The sequence below is a fragment of the Rhinopithecus bieti genome, unplaced genomic scaffold (assembly GCF_001698545.2).
Source record: "Rhinopithecus bieti isolate Rb0 unplaced genomic scaffold, ASM169854v2 scaffold_23964, whole genome shotgun sequence".
NCBI lineage: Eukaryota > Metazoa > Chordata > Mammalia > Primates > Cercopithecidae > Rhinopithecus > Rhinopithecus bieti.
Window position 1 is genome coordinate 85,823 of NW_016810965.1, and position 23,196 is coordinate 109,018.

Consider the following 23,196-nt stretch of genomic DNA (forward strand, 5'->3'; position numbering starts at 1 on the left):
CAGGAATTTGAGACCGGCCTGGGCAACATAGCGAAACCCTGTCTCCACAAAAAATGTAAAAAATTAGCTGTGGTCCAAGCTACTTGGGAGGCTGAGGTGGGAGAATTGCTTTGAGCCCGGGAGGCAGAGGTTGCAGTGATCCGTGATCATGCCACTCACCCTGGGCAACAGAGTGAGACCCTGTCTCAACCAGAAATAAATTATCTTCTCTTTTGAGAATGCCGGATGGTGTAGGCTCTCATAGTACTTTTAAGTGTCACAGGTATCAGATGCTTTTGTTTCATGAAAGTTTGGAATGGGATTTATTTAGTCTGTATTAAATTGCTCAGCAGTGAAATTAGGAGAGAAGCTTAGAATCAGATCCAGTGATACTCATAGTATAGTCCTGGGCCAGCAACATCATCTGGGAAATTTAGGGGAATGTAGGTTTTCTGGTCCCACCCCAGACTTACTGAATCAGAAATTCTAGGGGAAGGGCCCAGCAATCTGTGTGTTTTAAGAGACTCTCCAGGTGATTCTGATGCATGTTCCAGGTGGTTTGTTTTTATTTTTTTACTTATTTATTTTTTTTGAGACGGAGTCTTGCTCTGTTGCCCAGGCTGAGTGCAGTGGCACGACGGCTCACTGCAGCCTCTGCCTCCTGGGTTCAAGTGATTCTCCAGCTTCAGCCTCCTGAGTAGCTAGGACTACAGGCACATGCCACCATGCCCAGCTAATTTTTTGTGTTTTTAATAGAGACAGGGTTTCACCGTGTTAGCCAGGATGGTCTCCATCTCCTGACTTTGTGATCCACCCACGTTGGTCTCCCAAAGTACTGGGATTGTAGGCGTGAGCCACCGCACCCGGCCTATGTTCAAGTTTTAATACCACTAATCTATTCAGTCTGTTAGAGCTTGAGTATTACTTTTCCAAAAGGTTTTGGCCAGCACTAGAAATCTACTTTTACTACTGTTATGTACAGCTTTCCAGGAAAATCAACATTTTAAAACTAATTTTCAGATAAAGGATATAGAAAAGAAACAAAGTATTTTCCTTATTTAAGTCTGTTGTCTAGGTTAGGCAGCATGTGTTTGCTAGGAAGATGGAGGTATTGGGAGGGGAAAGGAGAGGGACTTTTGAGATGAATTTTGTTTTCCCTTATACTGTTTCTGTTTTATTAAGAAAAGTCAAATACTAAATAGTGATTTTTAAGTGAGAATGGTGTTGGCCTTACATGATATTTCAGTTTGAAAATACATTCAATAATTGTCAGAGAATTGGTTATATAGTGTTTCATCAACTTTATAGTCTTGTTTTAATGACATTTACTTATAAAGATTTGCATTGAAATAACATCTTAGATGAAATGGAGGTCTCATAAGAAGGGCCCTTCCTAGTTGCCATGCCAGCTTTCTGATGTGTAGGTATTGATTGGAAAGACCTATGAATGAGATGGTTTTTTCTTTGATTATGTCTTTAATTCCAGTAGATTATTTTTGTCTGTCCTATGATACTACTGTAGTAAGATTAACACTAAAGGCAGACAGTAATTTTAACTACGCTTGTAATGTACTTGATTCTTTGGTCATATGTCTTTTATCTCTACGTTTTGTGGAAGTTTAACAACTTAAATGTTTTTGAGGACTAAAGTTTGAAGGGGCTGACTAGAAATTTTTGAGTTTTTTGCATGAATTTACATTTTAACATTAAGCATTAGCATTAATGCTAATGTTAATTAATGCTAATGCTAATTAATGCTAAGTAAGCATTAGCTAAAGTGATACATCTGGCTCACATTCATTTAAGTAAAGTTATTAGGATTATAGTATATAGAGTGGGTGGATGATTTTGGTGTATTCCTTTATCTTATAAATCTTACGTTACAAATCTGTATCTTACAAATCTAAGAAAATAATCATATATTTACATATGAAAACTAGATCAAATAGTGAAGTTAACTAGTATCCATATTGTTTTAAAGAAAATTAGGTTATAGTATATATTAAAAACATTTAATGCTCTGCCTTCCTTACTTTTCTCATTTACTTTGGAGTCTGGGACTCTGTTAGCTTGTATGGTTTGCTGGATTCTTTTAGTTTAGTAATTTGGGAAACAGGAAGGTAACCTCAGGATGGATGAGAATTGCCTTTAGCTATGGGTCAGTTTAGTAGACTTGTGGATTCATAAAGAAACTTGATGGCTGCTTTATGTATCTTCTTTAGTCTTGTTGGTTTTGTAAGTTTGGAATATGTTTTTATTGTGTGGGTGGTTAAAATCAGGTGCTTTGGTCTCTTTTTCAAGGCCATTTGCTACCTTAAGATCTTTTTAATCTAAATCTCTTACTCTGATAAAACATGCACATCAGAACATTTTTAGATAGTGTTAGAATATGTTTCCTTTGACATGAAAGCGTTTCATTTTTTTGCATACATTTAGCTAATGAATTAAGATTATTTTTTAGACTAATTTTGATGCAGTTTTTAAGATAGGATTTAGGAACCCATGCCAACTGTTCTAGTTATTATATAAAACTTTCCATGAAAAAGTTGCTTTAAATTGTCTTATATTTTTTTTTATTTTCCTGCTTTGAAATCTCTCATTTTCCTCCACTGAAAATAGTTAAAATTTGCATGCCATATAAATTGCCTTTCATGTATCTCTTAAATTTAAAATGCTGAATTTAATTTTAGTATTTAGTAAATACATTTTACATTAGGCTTTAAGGGCACATTTGGTCCCTGTGAAATTGAGAATGTACATAGTTTATTCCTCAGAGTTTATAATGTATACAAATAATGAGTGAGAGTCACTCAAATTAATATTTGCTAGCACCTGTAGAAGTAAATCATTCACATTTATGTTAATGTGCCCTGGGGGTGTATATATATGAATTGGTTATTCCCCCCTTTTTCTCCTACAAATCAAAGGAAATGTTAGCCTTTTACTACTTCTGCCAACAATACTAAAACAGTCAACACTTGAATGAACCACAACATATTGAGCTTTACAAAAGTCAGTAATATCCATCATCTTGAGTTATCCTTGTACTACCTGCAGTATTAGAGAAAGAACTCACAGATCAGTTTTTCTGTTAAAATGTTAAAATAACAACCTCAGGCATTGATTATCATATTTAGTTAGGATTACCTTCATGGCATTTGATAATTGTGTGTGCATAAGTGTGCTTTTTAACTGATGTCTAACTTTGTGATTACTAGTGGGGGAAACCTTGTTATCAAGTTGTTAGACTGGGTTTTCATCAAGGAAGTTGGATGTTATACTCGAATTGTTAGTCCTCTACGAGAAAACAGAATGCTTCTCTTGAGTGAATAAGCCAGGATAATGAGGCGAGGGGTTTTATATCAAAGTTTGTTTTGGTGATGGCATAAATACATAACAGGTTCTGAAATCCAATTACTATATTAAATTTCATCACTTGTTTTTTAGGTATTCCAATAACTGTACCACCTCCAGGTAAAACTTTTTTCATGTTTTCTCCATCATTGTTAATAAACATGAACTTTCAAGCTTATAGTTACAGGAGAGACGGTGTTGATGTGGTTAGAATATGGAATAGGCTATTGGGATTTCAAGGTCCTATTTTCAGCTCTGCCTTTGCTTCATTCCAGTTTTGATTAAGATATAGTTTTCTTATACCTGTCTTACCCATTTCTGTAGAAATAGAGATTCTGAGAAAATTCTTATCTATTCAATTTATGAAGAAAACAGTATAGGATATAAAATAAAATTTTTCTTAAAAATGTCTTTACAGACCAATGAATTTTTTATGTCATATAGTGACTATAAGAGAAGAGAAAGATACTTTATTTTGACTTTATCATTATTTCTGATTTTTTAATTTTAATCCTGCTGGCTTAGTATCATGAGAAAATGTGTTCTAAACCCCACATAGCAACTAGACAGACAGCTGGTTAGGTGGCTCTTCTTAGAGTGGTGATTGTTTATTGTAATAGTATGATCAATAGGAGTTTATATGTGGCCCGGTGTTTTATTTATTTATTTATTTATTTATTTATTTATTTATTTATTTTACATTTTGTCAGTTATTTCTTTTTATAGTGTGATATCACACCTGGTAGCAAGTGTGTCTTACTGAGTTCAGTGTTAGAAGCCAAGGTGTATGAAGAGAATGAGAGGTGATAATGCTTGCAAGGGTGGGTCTGAATTCAAAATGACTTCGATAAACTGAGTGAAGTTTAGGTAGCATAGGACAGTATACATATTTAGATGTGGCATAGAGACATTGATTATATGTGAATGTGTCTGAAATAGACTCATCAGGGAAAGTCAAAGGAATCATTTATGTGTCTTTTTAGTTTAAAAAACAATGTGGTTGTGAGGCTGTATGAAATAGGATTGTGGACTTTAGGACTAATGTGGTAATTGCTAATTTTGTACTTTTAAGATGTTTAATAGAGGAATTATAGATCCTAAAACTGGATACAGTGAAGAACATGGTAAACATGAAAACAATTTGGAGTGGGGCTAAAAATCGATTTAAGTGGACGTTTGAGAAGGATTCAGAGAACTGATTTATTTTTTCATAGAATTACTAAAACGGAGGCTTAGTGGAAGTGTTTTCACATAACTGCAAGGTGACAGGCAATATGACAGTGGAATACTCTTGTTCTCATTTAGGACAGTGTCTGAATTGTAGTGTGAGAGACTTAAGTTAGATAATTTAGTGCATTTCCTAGTAGTGAGAGTTGTTCATTGTTAACACTTGGAAGGAATTGGTATCATAAGGAATTGACATCATAAGTTTTGGAATCTTTTTCTGCTGGGATGCTTTATAGCCTATCTGAATTTGAAAGTATAGTGTAGATTAACTGTTTTTCAGCCATATTATTCTGTGGTATTCCGTTTAGGTATTGTGAATTATTGAGAATGCAGACCCCATGATACAGAGGTACAAATTATATTCCTTCCAAACTGATCCACAAACTATATTATGTGCTTTTCTTTGCAAAATAGTTTGTTAGGGTTGTGCTATTTGAACATATTTTATGGTGGATATTCTCAGCTTTGAGCACTATGCATTTACTGGTAAGATTTTATTTATAAATTACACATTTTAAGGCAATTTCTATACTTCTAAAACTCTCGAAATATTTTTTGAAAGAGGTGATTGCTATATATCTACTTTTCTTCTAAAATATTTCAAATATATCTGGTGGCTACTGTTTTATGTATGGAGAAGGTAAGGCATTGAGATTAACTTTCTCATACTTACAAAATGGGCTGTGTGTGGTGCTGAAAATAAGACCAGTGTCCTGACTCCCAGTTTGTTCTCTGTGTATTAGACCAGACTGCTTACTTAAAGTTTTATTGCACTAAAAATCTGTTTATAAGTTTGAGCTCCATTTTTTTTCTGTCCATTGTTACAACATAGAGAAGCACATTCATATCCCCAGAGAAATTTAGTGATAACACAGCAACTTTGTTTCACTCTTGACATTAAGTGTACATTCTGTTAACATTTTTTATCTTATGGTTGAATGTTTCAGGTTTTCCTCCTCCACCAGGAGCTCCACCTCCATCTCTTATACCAACAATAGAAAGGTAAATCAGTATGGATACTGATTTTTAATCATTGATAGCCTTTTGACAGAAGAACCATATACTTATCTTGGAAATATTTTCAAAGATTTAATTTTATAAACACAGCACCTGTCTTTTAATTTATAAATCTATGTCTATGTTAGTTTTATGTAAGATGTTGGACCTGTAGCCTGAAATCAAAACAGGGCAAAGAAAACTAAAATTATAATATTTTGAAATAATGTCTTGCTTTGATTTATGACACACTTGATTAAAGAAACTCCTAGAATGTTAAAAACCCAGCAAGTCAGTTTTAATGGGAAATACAAACATAAATTACTGGAAATGATGAATAATACATGTCTCTTTTGGGATGAAGTAGGGAAAACTATTATGGGACCATAGTCAAGAAAAGCTGTTTTATTCCTTGATACTCCATCTCAGCTTCCACAAAGAAGGATTAGATCCATTCTGTGTGGCAGTAACCTTATTTTTTGTACTGTGTACTTATGGCTTATGTTAACTAGAATGCTGTACAAAGAGAATATTTCCCTCATGGGTGGCAATATGGTATTTAACAACATAGAAATCAAACAGTGTTGCGAGGCAAGGTTCGTAAGCCCTTTGAGACTCAGTTTTCCTTTTTACCAAAAGGGCTGTGATAGAGTTGTGAAGATTTTAAAAGCTACTAAATATAAAGTACAATTCTTGTCAGGTAGAAATCACTAATAAGAGTTATTGCTATTTTCTCTTAAGTAGCAAATAAACTATTAAAATAGTGTGTTTCTGAAAAAATGATTCAAATGATGTAAAAGACAAAATATGTGAGAACTTTACATCAGTAGCATCAAACCCTGCATATGATTTTCAAAGGAAACTATAAAATCAAGAATGCATGAATTGTGAGAATACAAGGATTTAGTTTTGTTAAGTGACTATTAGGCACATTTGTTTTCTCAGTCAAAATGTTAAGTATTATTTGTTAATCCTGTCAGTGGGGCTGAATTAAGACTAAATTTTTAATCTGAAATATTCTGATAGCCTGAAAGTTTCTGTTACTTTACTTGTGACTCAAGCTAAGTTGATTGGATTATGTTAAATAGTACTAGCACATCCTATTTTTCTGTAAAATTAGGTATTTTAATATTTTAAGTCAAAACCGTGTTTTATTAATAAAATTATAGAACTAAATTATTAAATTGGTGGTTGGATAAAAGTTGTAATTTTGCCTTAAGTTTTTCCTTTTGCACTACATTATTAAAATTCAGAACTTCTTTGTACCAGACATAAAATATATCTTTTCTTCAACAGTGGACATTCCTCTGGTTATGATAGTCGTTCTGCACGTGCATTTCCCTATGGCAATGGTACGTAGTAGTATTTAGATGCCTAGATTCAGTTTGGATCAGTGAAGTACTTAAATATTTTAAAGCAATAAAACGTGTTGCATCTTACAGAGCAATTAAAAAATATTAACTAAAGGAGTGAGTGGTCTATGTATCTGCCAGGTTAGCAAACAATAAATTTCATGTATTTATCAACTGTACTTTTAAAAATTAGTTCATGGTGACACAACAGGGATATTTGTACTTTGCGTTTTCTAAAAGGATTTAGGATTTGTCACCAAAAAAGGATTACAAAGAACGGAAATCAAGTACATAGAAAACTACCATATAATGGAAAAAAAATGAAAGTTGGTTTTTGAAGACAACAAATAAAACATGACAATTTTGTGACAAGATTAAGAAAAAAGAACACATAAACAGTATCAGAAGCAAAAAGGGATTACAACTGTAGACAACGCAGATTAAACAATAAAATAGAGGCCGGCTCAAGCCTGTAATCCCAGCACTTTGGGAGGCCGAGACGGGCAGATCACGAGGTCAGGAGATCGAGACCATCCTGGCTAACCCGGTGAAACCCCATCTCTACTAAAAAATACAAAAAACTAGCCGGGCGAGGTGGCGGGCGCCTATAGTCCCAGCTACTTGGGAGGCGGAGGCAGAATGGCGTAAACCCGGGAGGCGGAGCTTGCAGTGAGCTGAGATCCGGCCACTGCACTCCAGCCTGGGCGACAGAGCACGACTCCGTCTTTAAAAAAAAAAACAAAAACAAAAAAACAGTAAAAGAGAATATGCTGTACCGTATACCAATGCACTTAAAAACTTAGCTGAAATGAATTAACTCCTAAAACAAAACTTACCAAACAAAACTGACTCGAAACGAAAAGAAACCTTGAAGAGTCTTCTTTGTTATCCTGTTTTGTTGGATTATTCTGATTTTTTTTTTTTTTTTTTTTGCGTTCTTGGAGATTTAGCTCATTAATTTTTACTTTTTTCTAATACAGTATTTTAAGACTAAATTTTCTTCTGGAACAACTTGTATCCCTAAACCTTTGATGTGGCTTATGTTTGTCTATGTTTAGTTCTTAATTATTTAAATTTATGATATTTTTGACCCATGAATTATCAGAAGTGGGTTTTTAATTTGAAATGTTTAGGGATTATTTTCTCATAACTTTTGAGTTTGACTTCTAACTTAAATTGCATGGTGGTCAGAGAACAAACCTATTACACTCATCCTTTGAAAGTATATGTACCTTTTCATAAATGTTTCATATGTGCTTGAGAAGAATAATATCCTTTGTTATGGGCAGTATCCTATGTGATGTCCGTTACATCAACCATGCTAAGAACATGTAGCTCAAGTCTTTATCTGCATGGTGACTTGTACCTGTAATCCTAGCTGTTTGGGAGGCTGAGGCGGGAAGATCACTTGAGCCTTAGAGTTCAAGGCTGCAGTGAGCTATGATCATACCACTGTTCTCTAGCCTGGATGACAGCAAGACCTCATCTCTTAAAACAAAAAGAAACCGCTTCTATATTTGTACTGATTTTTTCATCTGCTTAATCCACCAACAATTGAGAGAATTATGTTAATCTCCCATGAACATGGTGAATTTTCTATTTCTACTTGTGTTTCTATTAGTTTTTACTTTCTAAAACTTAAGGTGATGTTAGCTACTTGGAAGTTTAAATTTGTTCTGTTTCCTTGGTAAATTACATCATCCATCTTCATGTGATCATCCTTTCTTTCCTAAGTAATGCTTTTTGTATAAGTCTGTTGTGTCATTAATAAAGCTACCCTTTATTTTTTTTGAGACGGAGTCTCACTCTGTCATCCAGTCTGGAATGCAGTAGTACGATCTCTGCTCACTGCAAGCTCCACCTTCCTGGTTCAAGCAATTCCCCTGCCTCAGCCTTCCGAATAGCTGGGATTACAGGCATGTGCCACCACGCCTGGCTAATTTTTTTTGTATTTTTAGTAGAGACAGGGTTTCACCATGTTGGCCAGACTGGTCTGGAACTCCTGACCTCAGGCAGTCCGCCTTCCTCGGCCTCCCAAAGTGCTGGGATTACAGGCATGCACCACCATGCCCAGCAAATGTTTATATTTTTAGCAGAGATGGGGTTTCACCATGTTGACTAGGCTGGTCTTGAACTCCTGGCCTCCTCTCAACACTTTGAAGATGTCCCAATGTATTCTGGTTTCCATTTTTTATATTGGGGAGTTTGTGGTCAACCTAATTCTGATTCCTGTTCACCTTGTATAATGAAGGGTCTTTATATGTTAGGTTTTTAAGATTTGTTTCTGGATCTTCCCCTGATACTGTGGGTATTCATTCACCATGTGATAGTTCTCTTTTCTATTTATAAAGTGAATTTCTATTATAATCTAATGACATATTTTTGGTGGGCATTTTGTTTTTTTAAAGTACCATAATGTTTGTTTTTAATTGTATTTTTTCTTTAGTTGCCTTTCCCCATCTTCCTGGTTCTGCACCTTCATGGCCTAGTCTTGTGGACACCAGCAAGCAGTGGGACTATTATGCCAGAAGAGAGAAAGACCGAGATAGAGAGAGAGACAGAGACAGAGAGCGAGACCGTGATCGGGACAGAGAAAGAGAACGCACCAGAGAGAGAGAGAGGGAGCGTGATCACAGTCCTACACCAAGTGTTTTCAACAGGTTTGTTGGGTGTGCAGGAGTTTATACTATGTATTTTATAACCGCTTTCAAATTTATTTTTGTTATGAGGAAGTGAATTTCAGTTCACTTGGAAAAGAGATGCTCAGGGAGTACTTAAGAAAGCCGTCTTAAAATGATAAAGGATTAGAGGCTTCCCATTACCTTGAACAGCCGTCCTTTAATTTGTTTACTTATCTCTTAAAAGAATTTTCTACCGCTTCATTTATTTTATCTTGCCATCTAAGTTTTCATCTGAAGCTTAAATTAGTTGCCCATATAGATATTTCCAGTGTATTATAAATATTAATATTCAAAAATAAAATTATCACCACTTCTATTCTGTTTTTAGAGACAGGGTCTTGCTTTATCACCCAGGCTGGCTGGAGTGCAGTGGCATGATCATAGCTCACTGCAGTCTTACATTGGAAGAAGATGCCATCTAAGACTTTCATAGCTAGAGAAGAGAACTCAATGCCTGGCTTCAGAGTTTGAAAGGACAGGCTGACTCTCTTGTTTCCTAATGCATTGTTCCCTAATGTAGGAAGTCCTGGGCTCAAGTGATCCTCCTGGCTTAGCCTCTCAAGTAGCTAAGACTACAGTCATGCATCACCATGCTTGGCTCATTTTAAAAATTTTTTGTAGAGACAGGGTCATGCTGTGTTGCCCAAGGTCACTCTTAAAATATGTCCAGTGGATTAAAAACATTATAGTGATTTTCCAAACACCATTATCCATTTTTTAAAGAAAATGCACAAATAGGCTGCCTTTAAGAATTGGAAATTTTACTTAAAACTTTTTAAATGGGTTTTCCTATTAGTCTTTCCTGCAACACAGTTATGTTTTAATATTTAAGAAGATTTGTCTTACATATGTTTTAAAAAGTTTTCCTCCTGATTTTAGTTATTATTTTTATATTCTGTCAGTGCAAACCACATGTATAACAGTGGTCTCATAAGATTACAATACTGTTTATACTGTATCTTTTGTTTAGATACACAAATACTTACCATTGTGTTAAAATTTTCTACAGAATTCAGTGCAGTAATATGCTGTACAGATTTGAAGCCCAGGAGCAATAGTCTATAATATGTAACCTAGTGTATAATAGGCTGTACCATCAAAGTTTGTGTAAGTACACTCTGTGGGGTTTGCACAACAATGAGATCACCTAATAGTGCATTTCTCAGAACATATCCCTGTCATTAACTGACACTGGACTGTATACATATACTGCAAATTTTGAAAATAATGTAATGGAACTGCATCGGTTAATGAGAAGGAGGAGCTTTCCTCTATCCCCAGTGAGTATTACTATTGTTAGGAAAAAACAGAGTTTGTTCAGAATACTTAAAATATTCAGTAAACCATCCTGTAAACAGATGTGCTGCCATTCAGGCTTTGGTGTTCCATTGTTAGAGCACAGGCAGAGTCGATTTACCGTAATTCTAAGGACTCCAGGATTTTCAGGGTGGTAAATGAGCACCAACTTTAACTTAAAATCACCAGCTACATTAAGGAACAATGGATTAGGAAACAAGAGAGTGAGCCTGTCCTTGGAAACTTTGAAGCCAGGCATTGCCTTCTCCTCTCTAGCTGTGAAAGTCTTCATGGCTGCTTCTTCCAGTATAAAGCTATTTGATCTACATTAAAACTGCGTTGTTTAATGGAGCTACCTCCATCAGATGATCAGATTAGCTAGATCATCTGGATAACTTGCTGTAGCTTCTACATCAGCACTTACTGCCTCACCTTGTACTTTTATGTTATATAGATCACGTCTTTGCTTAATCCTTACAAACTAACTAACTTCTGCTAGCTTCCATTTCTTCTGCAGCTCCCTCACCTAACTCTGTCTTCATAGAACTGAAAATAATTGGGCCTTGCTCTGAATTAGGCTTTGGTTTAAGGGAATGCTGTATGGCTGGTTTGTTCTTCTATCCAGACACTAAAACTTTCTCCATATCAGCAATAATGCTGTTGTCATTTTCTTAACCATTCATGTGCTCACTGGAGTAGCACTTTTAATTTTCTTCAACAACTTTTTGTTTGGCTTGACAACTTGTCTTTTTGGCACATGAGGGATAAACTTTAGCCTGTCATGACTTTTGACATGCCTTCCTCTCCAGACTTCATCATTTTTAGCTTTTGATTTAAAATGAGAGATGTGCGATTCTTTCTTTCACTTGAACGCATAGAGGCCATTGTAGGGTTATTAATTAGCCTCATTTCAACATTATTGTTTCTTAGGGAATAGGGAGACCCAAGGAGAGGAAAGAGATGAGCTGAACAGTGGATCAGTCAAGAACATGCACATTTATTAAGGTTGCTGACTTATATGGGTGTGGCTTATGGTACCGCTAAACAGTTAACACTAGTACCTCTAGATCCTGTTCGGCGATGTTGTAACAAATTACTGAGTTTATTTTGGTGCAGAAAAATGTTGAAATCCATGCATAATTTTTTCATAGTATGCATTTTCCATGAACTTTTTGAAGACCCCTCATATTGTCAAGCTGACTAGGACTGGTCAGTAGCTTAAAACTTTACCTAAAAAAATGCACAAGAAGGAACTGATAAGGATTTATTCATCTTTTTTCCTTCCTTTGGCTCCTACTAATATGACTTATACATCGTAGGCACTTAATAAAATTTTATTGACCAAATAAGTAAACACTATGATACGTGTGTGTGTGTGTGTGTGTCTATGTGTGTGCATGAGTATATGATTTGTGTTTGCTTGGTGGGAAATGTGCTGTTGACTTTAGCCAATTTAAGTGCATGATTCTTTTAAGTTCGAGGGCATTACTTTCCAGAAAGTCAAATTGTTTCTAATGTGGAAATGGAAATGAATATGTTTGAGATAGCATTGCTATCTCTAGATTGTATATGTTTATAAGTAAGGAGCTTAATGCAAAATTTGATAGGAAATAAGAATAAAATAAATTGCTTTACCAGGCAGGGCTCATAAATTCTCTTTGCATAAATAACACATTGTTTATAGAAGATTTGGCTAAAACCTCTTAATTCTTCTGCTTCAAATACATGCACAGATATTACTGAGTTTTTATTGAAACTTAAAAGCATTAATGGTTAAACCACATTTGATATTCAAGTTGCTGAACTGTAGGGCATTAGGAGTCAAAAGTTTACCTAAATTTGACTGAAATGTTTAAGGTCAGAGAGGCAAAAAGTGGAGGAATTTTGAGTTCTGAATTATCCCAGGAAGACATTATGCTCTGGAAAATCCAAGTGAAGTATAAGTAAAGGTGTCTGAAGGCTGATATTTTAGCAGTATGGCATGTAGTATATGTTGGTTTACAAATTACAGGGCCATTGTTTTGACAATTACAGACCAGTTTCAACTTCTGCTTTTTAGGCAGCTTAATTATGGGCCAGAAAGAAGGCTGGTCATTTGAGGATGTTTGAAATGAACTCTAATGTAATTTCCAGGTTCAGAGAAACCTTTCTGGTTCAGCCACTTATCAGAAAAGGGGATGGAAGGAGGAGGGTCTTTCTATTTTGTGTGTAGGACCCAATCTTCTACTGTCTGTTTTAAGGTTCCCATCACAGGGCTGCTTTTAGAATCTAAAGGCTTCGAGTTCAACAAGACTTGGTTTCAGGGTAAGAGGAAAAGGAGAGTTACAAATGACACATTATGAGATAATTGACTTTAATTATTTTTATGTAAATCTAGTTGCAGTCTTTGAAAAGCTTCATTTTTTGAGAGAAGTTAACTATATTTCCTATGGTGCTAGTTTATTCTACTTCAAGACATGGTACTAAAAGTTCTGCTTCTGAAAAAATTAAGCATTAAATTCACCAAAGACTGCCATTTATTGAGTGCCTGCTTTCATACCAAGCACTTTATAAATGTTGTCAGTTCTGTAAAAGCCTTGAAAAGCCTCTTGGCAGTTTTACAGATGAGAAAACCGAGGCTGAGAGAGGTTAAGTAGCAGCCTGGGTCACTCATTTATTAAATGGCAAAATCAGGATGTGATCCTGTGTGTACTCCACTTGTACTCTTTCTGCTGCTCTCCACTGACTGGCATGGCATGTTCCCTTTCAGGTGACATGCCTCCACACTCCAAGTACAAAGTACATATTTATGGATAGGAGAAAAATAGTGGAAATAACATACACAAATATGTGCAAAAGTATATATTAATACATTTTCTCTTTTTTAAATAAGATTCTAAAATTTTAATGTATCACAGATAATAACTTGGTCAGCAGTACAATTGGGCATTAAGCATAGCATTACTGAATCATTACTTTTGCTAGAACATAGGCTGACATGTCTTTTAAAACATGGCTTATAGTTGCTACCTGACTATGTTAAACCCTGAGATTCTTTACCATCTTGATGTTTCATACAAATTACTACTTTAATAATTCATATTAAACATTTCTAGAAATCAAAGCTCTTCAGCATACTCTTCTAAAAGATTATGTTATTCTAAGGGAATTTACATGTAGAAAGTGTTGACTTCTATGCTAAACAAAAAAAAGAAAAAGGAAGAAATAAGAGACATGAAGGATAAAGAGAAAGATGGAAAGAGAATGTCAGTTAAAGAACATGAAAGGAGAAGAGGTCTAGGGAGGTAAAGAAAGACCACCCTCTAACTCTAGCCATTCGTCTCAGTTTCACCAGTCTGTGTAATTCAATCCAAAATCAGAAAATGGAGATGCAACTTATATGTATGCAGTTGAAGTTATTAGCCATGTAGTTCCCCCGCCCCGCGCGCGCGCGCGCGCACACACACACACACACGTAATTAGGATGTCAGAATGCAGGTATGTCCAATCTGCATTTTGTATGGATACTGTAGAAGTTGCTTTAATGTCTCTGTTCCTTATGTTTATACTTCTCTATTTGATGAATATTTAATGATAAACCTAAAGTTTAAAAACATACTTGCTTTCTGTTTTGTAGTCATTGTGAGTTGTATATTTTTATAATGTTAAATATGTGTCCAAGACTTTCCAAGAATATTGATTAGAAATCTGAGATATACGGGCCGGGCGCGGTGGCTCAAGCCTGTAATCCCAGCACTTTGGGAGGCCGAGACGGGCGGATCACGAGGTCAGGAGATCGAGACCATCCTGGCTAATACGGTGAAACCCTGTCTCTACTTAAAATATAAAAAACTAGCCGGGCGACGAGGCGGGCGCCTGTAGTCCCAGCTACTCGGGAGGCTGAGGCAGGAGAATGGCGTAAACCCGGGAGGCGGAGCTTGTAGTGAGCTGAGATCCGGCCACTGCACTCCAGCCTGGGTGGCAGAGCAAGACTCCGTCTCAAAAAAAAAAAAAAAAAAAAGAAATCTGAGATATACAAATATTTTAATTCTAAAAGGAGCAAAATTTTAAAAGCTGGTAACAATTTAAATCAGTTGCAGATCTCACTTTTTCAAGAAATGAAAAAACCAAAGCATTGTTATATTAAATCTTTTTAACAGCTATGAAAGCACAGAACAAAATTGGTCATTTAACATATGTAATTATTATATATTTATATTCTTAGCTCTAGTGCTATTTTGAGAACAACCATTGTTTTCCTCTCAATTCAACAAATATTTATTCCTCACTAATGTTATAAAAGATGCTAATGTGAGGATTTGGGGTTTGGACTGCAGATCACATCTCCTCTTTTACACTTTGAATCCATTCAGAATTAATAGTCCAGTTGTCAAGAAAACATTTCTATTTTAATTTCAGCGATGAAGAACGATACAGATACAGGGAATATGCAGAAAGAGGTTATGAGCGTCACAGAGCAAGTCGAGAGAAAGAAGAACGACATAGAGAAAGACGACACAGGGAAAAAGAGGAAACCAGACATAAGTCGTCTCGAAGGTTTGCTCTTTAATAAAATAGTGAGCCAATAGTATGGGAGAGATTTTGACTTACTACATTATCGCATTGGAAGAGGGGCAATTTTGGCCTATGAACCAGTCTTTAGTAAGTTATGAAACGAAGCAGTGCTTGGTTTCATTAAAGAAAAATTCAGGGCCTTTTCTCAATTTTTTTTAAAAAAGCATTAAACAAAATACCTATTGTTTGCCAAAAATCAACCCTTTACAGTATTTCCAGTTTTGAGTTAGTGCTTGTTTCTAATTTGTTACTGTATATTATGCATTTCAGAAGCTGTATAGGCACTGGGAATCTGAGATAATATCAGTGAAGATGACCCTATAAAATAAATACAATCCCTGCATAAAAGTCACATAAAACTGATTCTTTCCCACACTATATTGATGAGAAAATGCATTAGATTATTTTAAACCCAGTGTTATATTGAGAATTTCCTTAGAGTGATTGGATTTTTGTCACTGATTGTGTATTTAAACAGAACACACCTTTTTTATTTCAGTAATAGTAGACGTCGCCATGAAAGTGAAGAAGGAGATAGTCACAGGAGACACAAACACAAAAAATCTAAAAGAAGCAAAGAAGGAAAAGAAGCGGGCAGTGAGCCTGCCCCTGAACAGGAGAGCACCGAAGCTACACCTGCAGAATAGGCATGGTTTTGGCCTTTTATGTATATTAGTACCAGAAGTAGATACTATAAATCTTGTTATTTTTCTGGATAATGTTTAAGAAATTTACCTTAAATCTTGTTCTGTTTGTTAGTATGAAAAGTTAAAGTTAACTTTTTTTCCAAAATAAAAGAGTGAATTTTCATGTTAAGTTAAAATCGTTGTCTTGTAATATTTCAAAATAAAGACAGCAATGACTTTATATCCAAGAAAGGAATGTGAATGAGTCACTTAACAGGGACTCTAAAGAGCTGTATTAGCTGTGTACATAAACAAATTATCTGAGAAAAGGTCAAGGTTCCACTTGGGCCACAGTTTTGTTAATCAAACAAACAAAACACCAGTCTCGTAAGAGGCTGCACTACAAAAGGCAACAAAGGGCCCCTCTAAGGCTTGAGACTAAAACTAGTCTTTATCATTACTGCTGTGACACTCTTGCTGAGTATATTAAGAGACTCATACATTTTTGATATCACAACTTTTTGATAGCATTTGGGTTCCTGGTGAAACTAAATGGGGTACACTTTCATATCCAAATTAATAAAATCTATAAGGCATTTGGGTGGGCTCTATGAAATAAATTACCCTTAGTGTAGTTTCTAGGAGGCACGTGTACAAACACTCTTCATGTGGCACAAATTTAAATAGCCTCATGACCATGTCTATGAGCCAGGGTCAAGCTGGTTTGGCCTTGATGCATTTCCCAAGGCCCACTGGTGGAGCAGCGCAAGTTTTTATATAGTCGCTAACAATTGTGGAAAAAAGAGCTTTAGCCATTTCTTACTAAAACAAAACAAGTTTATAATTCTCTGAGCATTTTTAGGGATAACCCTAGAAGACATTTGTCAATGATGGTAACAAATAACATGGTATTTGAAAGGATAAATTACTAGGATCTTTTAAATGGTGGTAATACAAGTAACCTTAATTAGTATCGCATACTAAAAGACAACTATAATTTCTGAAAAATATTTATTTATTGTTTGATGAAAGCATTGTTTCTCAGCAATGCATTTAAAAAAATCTTTTAGCTGTAAATTAAAAATGGTCATAATGTACCCTTGGCAGACTTCAGCATATACCAAATTTTAAATTTAAGTCAACTTGAATTCAGTGGGGTATACAAATCATTTTAGCTGTTTAGGGCTTTTTACTGAATAGAAAAAATATAAACAAAGTTGTAGAATAATGAGAAATCCTCCACACTGAAAAAAAACTAGTAGTTTTAATTTTTTTGGAATCATATTTTCTGAGGTGTAACTGACTTTCATTAGATCATACTTTTCCTGACATTTTAACAGTGTATTTACATATAAAAACTGACAAGATAAATACAGTGTTTCAACTTAGCCTATTTGTGATTTTTCTGTTTTTCTCTGACCCATCATTGATTCTATAAAAAAGTGCCAGGCCAAGAAACAATAGTTAGAGTAATTCTTCCTTTAAGTTCTTTCAGCAGTCTTGCCAAGCAAGCATGTATCATTCCTGATGTACTTCTACCATTGACAGCAAGAAGAATATCACCACATCTAAAAAAAAAAAAACCAAGATATGATTAGTATTTTAATTCATTGCTGAAGTTAATGCAAGTTTATCCTTTTATCTTAGTGGTCCTAATTTTTGCTGCATCTGACCATTTTAATTATTTTACTTTTAATTTAGATATTTCTTGCCTCTTATTTACATTCTCCAAACTCACTATCCACTCAGCTTGTGTTAGAAGGAATGCTAAAAGTATGGGGAGTTTTAGTATGGGACTAAGAATATGTGTAATTATTTTGGATTTCTCAGAAGTTGAATGCTACATAAATACTTTAACTCCCCACAAAGTATAATGAATACATGCCTTATCTCAAATGAGGCCAAGCTTTGGCATTTATTAAACAACATTTAATACAAGTTTTTTTGGTTAGTCATTATTACCTAATTCTTCCATCATTGTATGCTGGTGTTCCTTCAACAATGGATTTGATGAAAAAAGGTTTGTTTCCATTGTATTCTTCATAACCTCCTACAATGCAGAAGCCCAGACTTCCAGCTGTGTTTCTTCGTAATATAATGTCTTTACAGTTATACAAGCACCTGAAATAGAATGTAGTCAGTGTACATGTATATTTAAGTGTTACAGTTAAGGGAATACTTACTGTGATTCATCCCCCATTCCTTTTGTTGGCATTTTTAATGGCTAAGTAGCACTGCATAGGTCCCACTCAAAATTGTATCGTACCTTGGTGACCTTTGTGCTGTTAGCTGGCTTTTTATAATTGAACCTCTGTTTTCCATAATTTTGAATATCCTTAAAAAACTGACACCCCTATTGTATTCTGTTATACATCTACTGGGAACGATAATCAAGAAGACAATGCTTGAATTTGTATTAGCAAAAAGTTGGATAAACCTAAATCCTTATTGGTGAACAAACATGGATGTCATATTTTATTTACTTGATATAATTTTAATGAAGGCAAAATCCTTTGAATAATTTCAATGAAAGCAATTTAAACCTAATCCTAATAAATGAATTTGTATACTTCTTTTGACCTTGGAAAAATACTACTTTACACCCAATTCTACATGTTTGGCAAGTCATAGAGAAGCATGCAGGCATAAAGTGAATGGAAACAGATACATTTAAAGATTATAAGAACAATTCATATAGGAGGAAAAACAAACTGCAGGAAACTGGATAGGAAGTTATAAAAGGAATGGGAGAAGGAAAGGCCCAGCTCTTCTGTAAATTAGAATCCTCAACTAAAATAGCAAATGAGATTGAAGAAATTTTTATTCACTGGTCCCTAATGGATCAGTGTTCATATAGGTACAGACCAAGTGTTAACTATGTTACAGTTGCCATAGAAGTGTGTGTCAGGAGTTTGAATTTTACTCTATATGACGTTGTTCACTACATTTGTAGCTGTAGTCCAGGAATTGTTTTGAAAGGAAATTGGCCTTTTCATGTTGCCAAAAATCAAGATATGGCTATTTTGTTTATATACCGTACCTTAAAATATTAATTACTTTTAGAACCAATAAAAGTCTTGTGAAATGTTAAGTGATAAAGGTGATCATTACATTTGTTACCAACCTTGTTAGTCAATGTGACATGACTTTTTTCATGATGATGTTTTCACTTGAAATAAAATGAGCTTTAGGGTTTGTTTGGCAAATACCTTTAAAATGTATTGCTGAAATTCAACTCGAACCAGTTCTGAATCTTGTCATACATATACATCATAACAATTTCTTTCACTGAAATGATTGCTTAAAAATATTAATTTCATTAAATTTCATATTTTGTAAAATATGTATCTGCTGCATTTCACAGTAAACCTTGATGTCAGTGGTAAATTCATTCTTTGGGAGCTGTGGTATGTCAGATACACATTTTACTTAATGGTTCACTGACTCCTCATATACAAAGCAGGTAACTGACTATTCTGTAAATACCAAAGCATTAACATTCCCACCTGGGAGGATATGTGCCCAATTTTTTGGAGAAAGGTAAGAATTAGATGATTGTTATCCAAGGTCATGATCAAATATCAGTTTTAACATTGCCCAGTTTGATTCTTTAAAATATATAAATGAGTATACTCTTACTGAATATTTCATATGGAGAAGCTGTAAACATAACCATCTAAAACATTACATGTTCTAGTTCAAAGCTTTGAACCCAGTAAGTCACAGTGTGTCCATTTTCTAACCTCTTGATACTGGAGAGAACACACTGCTTTGATCATCTTTCTGCAGATGTTTAAACAAAACACAAAATCCCCTGCCCTCCTGAAGCATCCATTCAAGTTGATACCAGTGTTACTTGTTTTATTTCCTTAAAAAGTAAATGCTTTCTTTTATTGGTGTTGCATATTTAACTTTATTGCAGCAGTGAGAACTCCTTATGTTAACCCGTTTCAAAGTCAGACCTTGGTCTGACTTTGTGGGCATTTTTTTCTTAAGTTGGGTTATTTTACTCCCCACTGGGAAATGTGGCAGCTGTTTTTGATCAGTGACCTCAGATACTAGGTGGCTTTAAACTTTGAATGTAAATGTGGGCTTTTTTCCTATTCTGCACTCATTCTCTAAATTTAGGCCTATCAAAAAAGATTTGGCATAGTATAAGGAGTTTGGTAGTTTTTCCCAATGAGAAAATTTTGGTTACCTCAAAAGAACAAATTGAATGAAATGAGTTAATGAGTATGGTGACTCATTTGATTTCCACTGAAATGAGTTAATGAGAATGGTGAAGTCTTGAGCTGCTCAAGAAGCTTAAGTTTTTTTCTAAATTTTATATATCCCCTTAAACTACTAATTTAGTCAATACATATTTGAGAACACTGACTTTGAACTAAGTCTGCAGACTACAAAGAACACTGAGGCAGAGCCTCTTTCCTAAGAAAACACTGTTTAGAAAATAAATCAAGTGCATCAGCCAAAGCCAGTGGAGATCTTATTTCTTCCTGATTTAAATTATTGTAAATTTTCATTGCTAAGTGGTGTTAGAATAGCAGAGGTTGGAAAGAGGTTGGATGTAGGATGTTTTGAGACCTTTGTGAGAGCAGAAAATTGGAAATTGAATCTATAGAAACAATCCTTTCACAGAATGTTGCTTTATTATTTTGCTAGCCCTGTGTTCAGAAAGATTTAAGTTCTTGGCCCCAATTTATATGTAACAACTATGACCATTAACTTAATAGATTCCAGTGAGTAATGTAGAGCCTCCTACTATGATTAACCTAGCATTTATTCCCTCTTCTGGATCAGGTACCTTTCAGTCTGTGGTGAAGGGACCACCTTTTTTTTTTTTCCTAGTTTATTGTAGACTAATACTTTGGTTAAATAAAAAATGAATTTCTAGAAAAATGAAATCTTGAACCCCAATTTGTGTTGTACATAACAAATATAAAATGTTATANCCATTAACTTAATAGATTCCAGTGAGTAATGTAGAGCCTCCTACTATGATTAACCTAGCATTTATTCCCTCTTCTGGATCAGGTACCTTTCAGTCTGTGGTGAAGGGACCACCTTTTTTTTTTTTCCTAGTTTATTGTAGACTAATACTTTGGTTAAATAAAAAATGAATTTCTAGAAAAATGAAATCTTGAACCCCAATTTGTGTTGTACATAACAAATATAAAATGTTATAATCAACATAAAAGGAAAAGAATTATAAAACTATGCATTGCTCATTTATTTATGGGAAATTAATATGGACAATCACTGTTACACTCATAATTTTGTGTTCCTCAATTATTTTCTAAAATCATGAGAGAAATGCTGAGTCCCCATATTAAATGTCTATATGCATACTTTGATCAAACAGGTATAGCAATGTTTAATGTAAGTGAGGTTGCTTACTACAATAAGTTGACACTGCTACTTGCAGAGGATAAGGGATAGCTAAACCATTTTCTACTACACTATTAGCAGAAAAGACAGTGTCACATATATATGTTCAGGAGAACAGAAGATTTTAAAGCAATTTTAGTAAGCTCGGGCAAGTTATAATTTAACTTCAAAATTTGTCTTTATTCCTCAATGATAGCCAATTACAACAATTTATAAAGTTAGAGTCAAATTTAAATTTTATCTCAATGACACGAACTTTGAATTCATGAATTCTGTGTTGGTTTATTCTGAAAATCAGAACATTCTATAAAATATGTACCATGTTTGATAACTTTTGCAACTGTGCAATATAAAATTTATCACCTACTTCATTGATAATTATTATCAAGTTACATCATAACAACTTATGGAAGCTATTCTTCCAAGCGTCTTTCACTTTGCCCTTTGATGTTATTGGCCATTGGAAAACATCTTGCATTTTTTTCCTTGCAGGAAATATTAAGCTCAGTAAAATATTGAAGATAATCTGGCAAATAAACAAGTGTGGCTATCCAGTTTACATCTTTAAAAGTTGGGACCAAACTGGCTTCCTGTCTTGCAGAAAAGATAAGGGTTTGATCTATGGTTCAAACATTTTGACAGAACTTCTCTTTACTTGTTACTCAGCATGCAATAATAGTTCGTTATGATTGGCTTCCTTATTATCACATAATAAAGAGAATAAACTAGTAAACTAGTATCTAATGCACTAGCCTTTATGTAACCACAACTTTTACTATGTCACTAAACACATTATTTAGTTTGGCTGATATCACAGCAAAATTTTCTGAAGGAGCCACTGTATTAAGTTACATTCATTCTCCAGCAGCTTCTTTAATCTGCGGAGTCAGTACTCCAGAAAGTTTTATAATCAATGCAACCGCACCAGCAAAACATACCCCTACCTAAAACTTAAACTTCCAATTCACCAACAATGTAAACTTCCTTAGTTGTATATGGTTCAGAGCTAGTTGTGTTTATTGCCAAAGAACTTCTTTAAAATTCTGATATCATGTTTAAATTGTACATACACTAAAAGATTTGCCTGTGTATTCAAGTTAAAATAAATGTTGCTGGCTTTTTTTGAAGTTGGTTTTCATATCATTAGTTATGAAACATAGTACCCTTTTACCACAGATTCACCCAATGTTTCTAAGCAAATTTTAGTTTTCACAAATACCTTGGCAATGTGTATATACATTTTAAATCTTACTTAAAATGCTACTTTATTATAGGAAGTCCACAAAGTATATAGTTTGTGCATGGTATATTGGCATCTACTTCTGGTGACTTTTAATTAAATACTCTTTCAAAAAATTATTTTGGCTTTTGTTTGTAAGAAGCATTTATGATTCCATTGTTTTATTAGCCAACACCTCAACAAGTGGTTTTACTATTTCACCAACAATGACAGCTGCAAACCCAAGCTCCACAGAGGAGTAAAAGCAGCATAAACTTTTGTCTTAAGAAAAAAAAAAATCACATATTATTTGGAATCACTTCTATTGTACTGTTTTCAGAAAAGGTATGTCTTGTTTTGACAAAATCCAGTGAAGCTTAATTCACCAACTATAAATAGGCTACTTCTCTAATTTGGCCAGTAATGTTGAACTACATACTTAAAGCAGCTTTGATTAAAATGTAAATGATCGTAAAATACGTTTAAAAGAAACCTGACAGTCTCTCAGATTTTATACATATTTT

The 23,196-nt window shown here is 34.5% G+C and overlaps 2 protein-coding genes across 18 annotated transcripts in view; one reads left to right on the top strand and one right to left on the bottom strand.

The window, feature by feature from the left end:
• The window catches only part of FIP1L1 (factor interacting with PAPOLA and CPSF1), a 71,757-nt gene extending 55,444 nt beyond the window's left edge, over positions 1–16,313 (top strand). For 7 of the 12 annotated variants that reach the window (XM_017893289.1, XM_017893287.1, XM_017893292.1 and 4 more), the window contains 6 exons: positions 3,427–3,453; positions 5,508–5,562; positions 6,853–6,908; positions 9,355–9,568; positions 15,284–15,421; positions 15,939–16,311. In XM_017893289.1, the coding sequence (XP_017748778.1) occupies positions 3,427–3,453; positions 5,508–5,562; positions 6,853–6,908; positions 9,355–9,568; positions 15,284–15,421; positions 15,939–16,086 (638 nt within the window). In that variant the 3' untranslated portion in view covers positions 16,087–16,311. Of the gene's footprint in view, positions 1–3,426; positions 3,454–5,507; positions 5,563–6,852; positions 6,909–9,354; positions 9,569–15,283; positions 15,422–15,938 lie in introns of all 12 variants that reach the window. The other 5 variants (XM_017893288.1, XM_017893299.1, XM_017893291.1 and 2 more) reach the window with 2 other exon arrangements.
• Positions 16,314–16,889: 576 nt separating this feature from the next.
• LNX1 (ligand of numb-protein X 1) overlaps positions 16,890–23,196 on the bottom strand; it is a 192,571-nt gene continuing 186,264 nt past the window's right edge. For 4 of the 6 annotated variants that reach the window (XM_017893283.1, XM_017893282.1, XM_017893281.1 and 1 more), the window contains 2 exons: positions 18,028–18,186; positions 17,060–17,633 (listed from right to left, as the gene is read on the bottom strand). In XM_017893283.1, coding sequence (XP_017748772.1) covers positions 17,498–17,633; positions 18,028–18,186 — 295 coding nt within the window. In that variant the 3' untranslated portion in view covers positions 17,060–17,497. Of the gene's footprint in view, positions 18,187–23,196 lie in introns of all 6 variants that reach the window. The other 2 variants (XM_017893286.1, XM_017893284.1) reach the window with 2 other exon arrangements.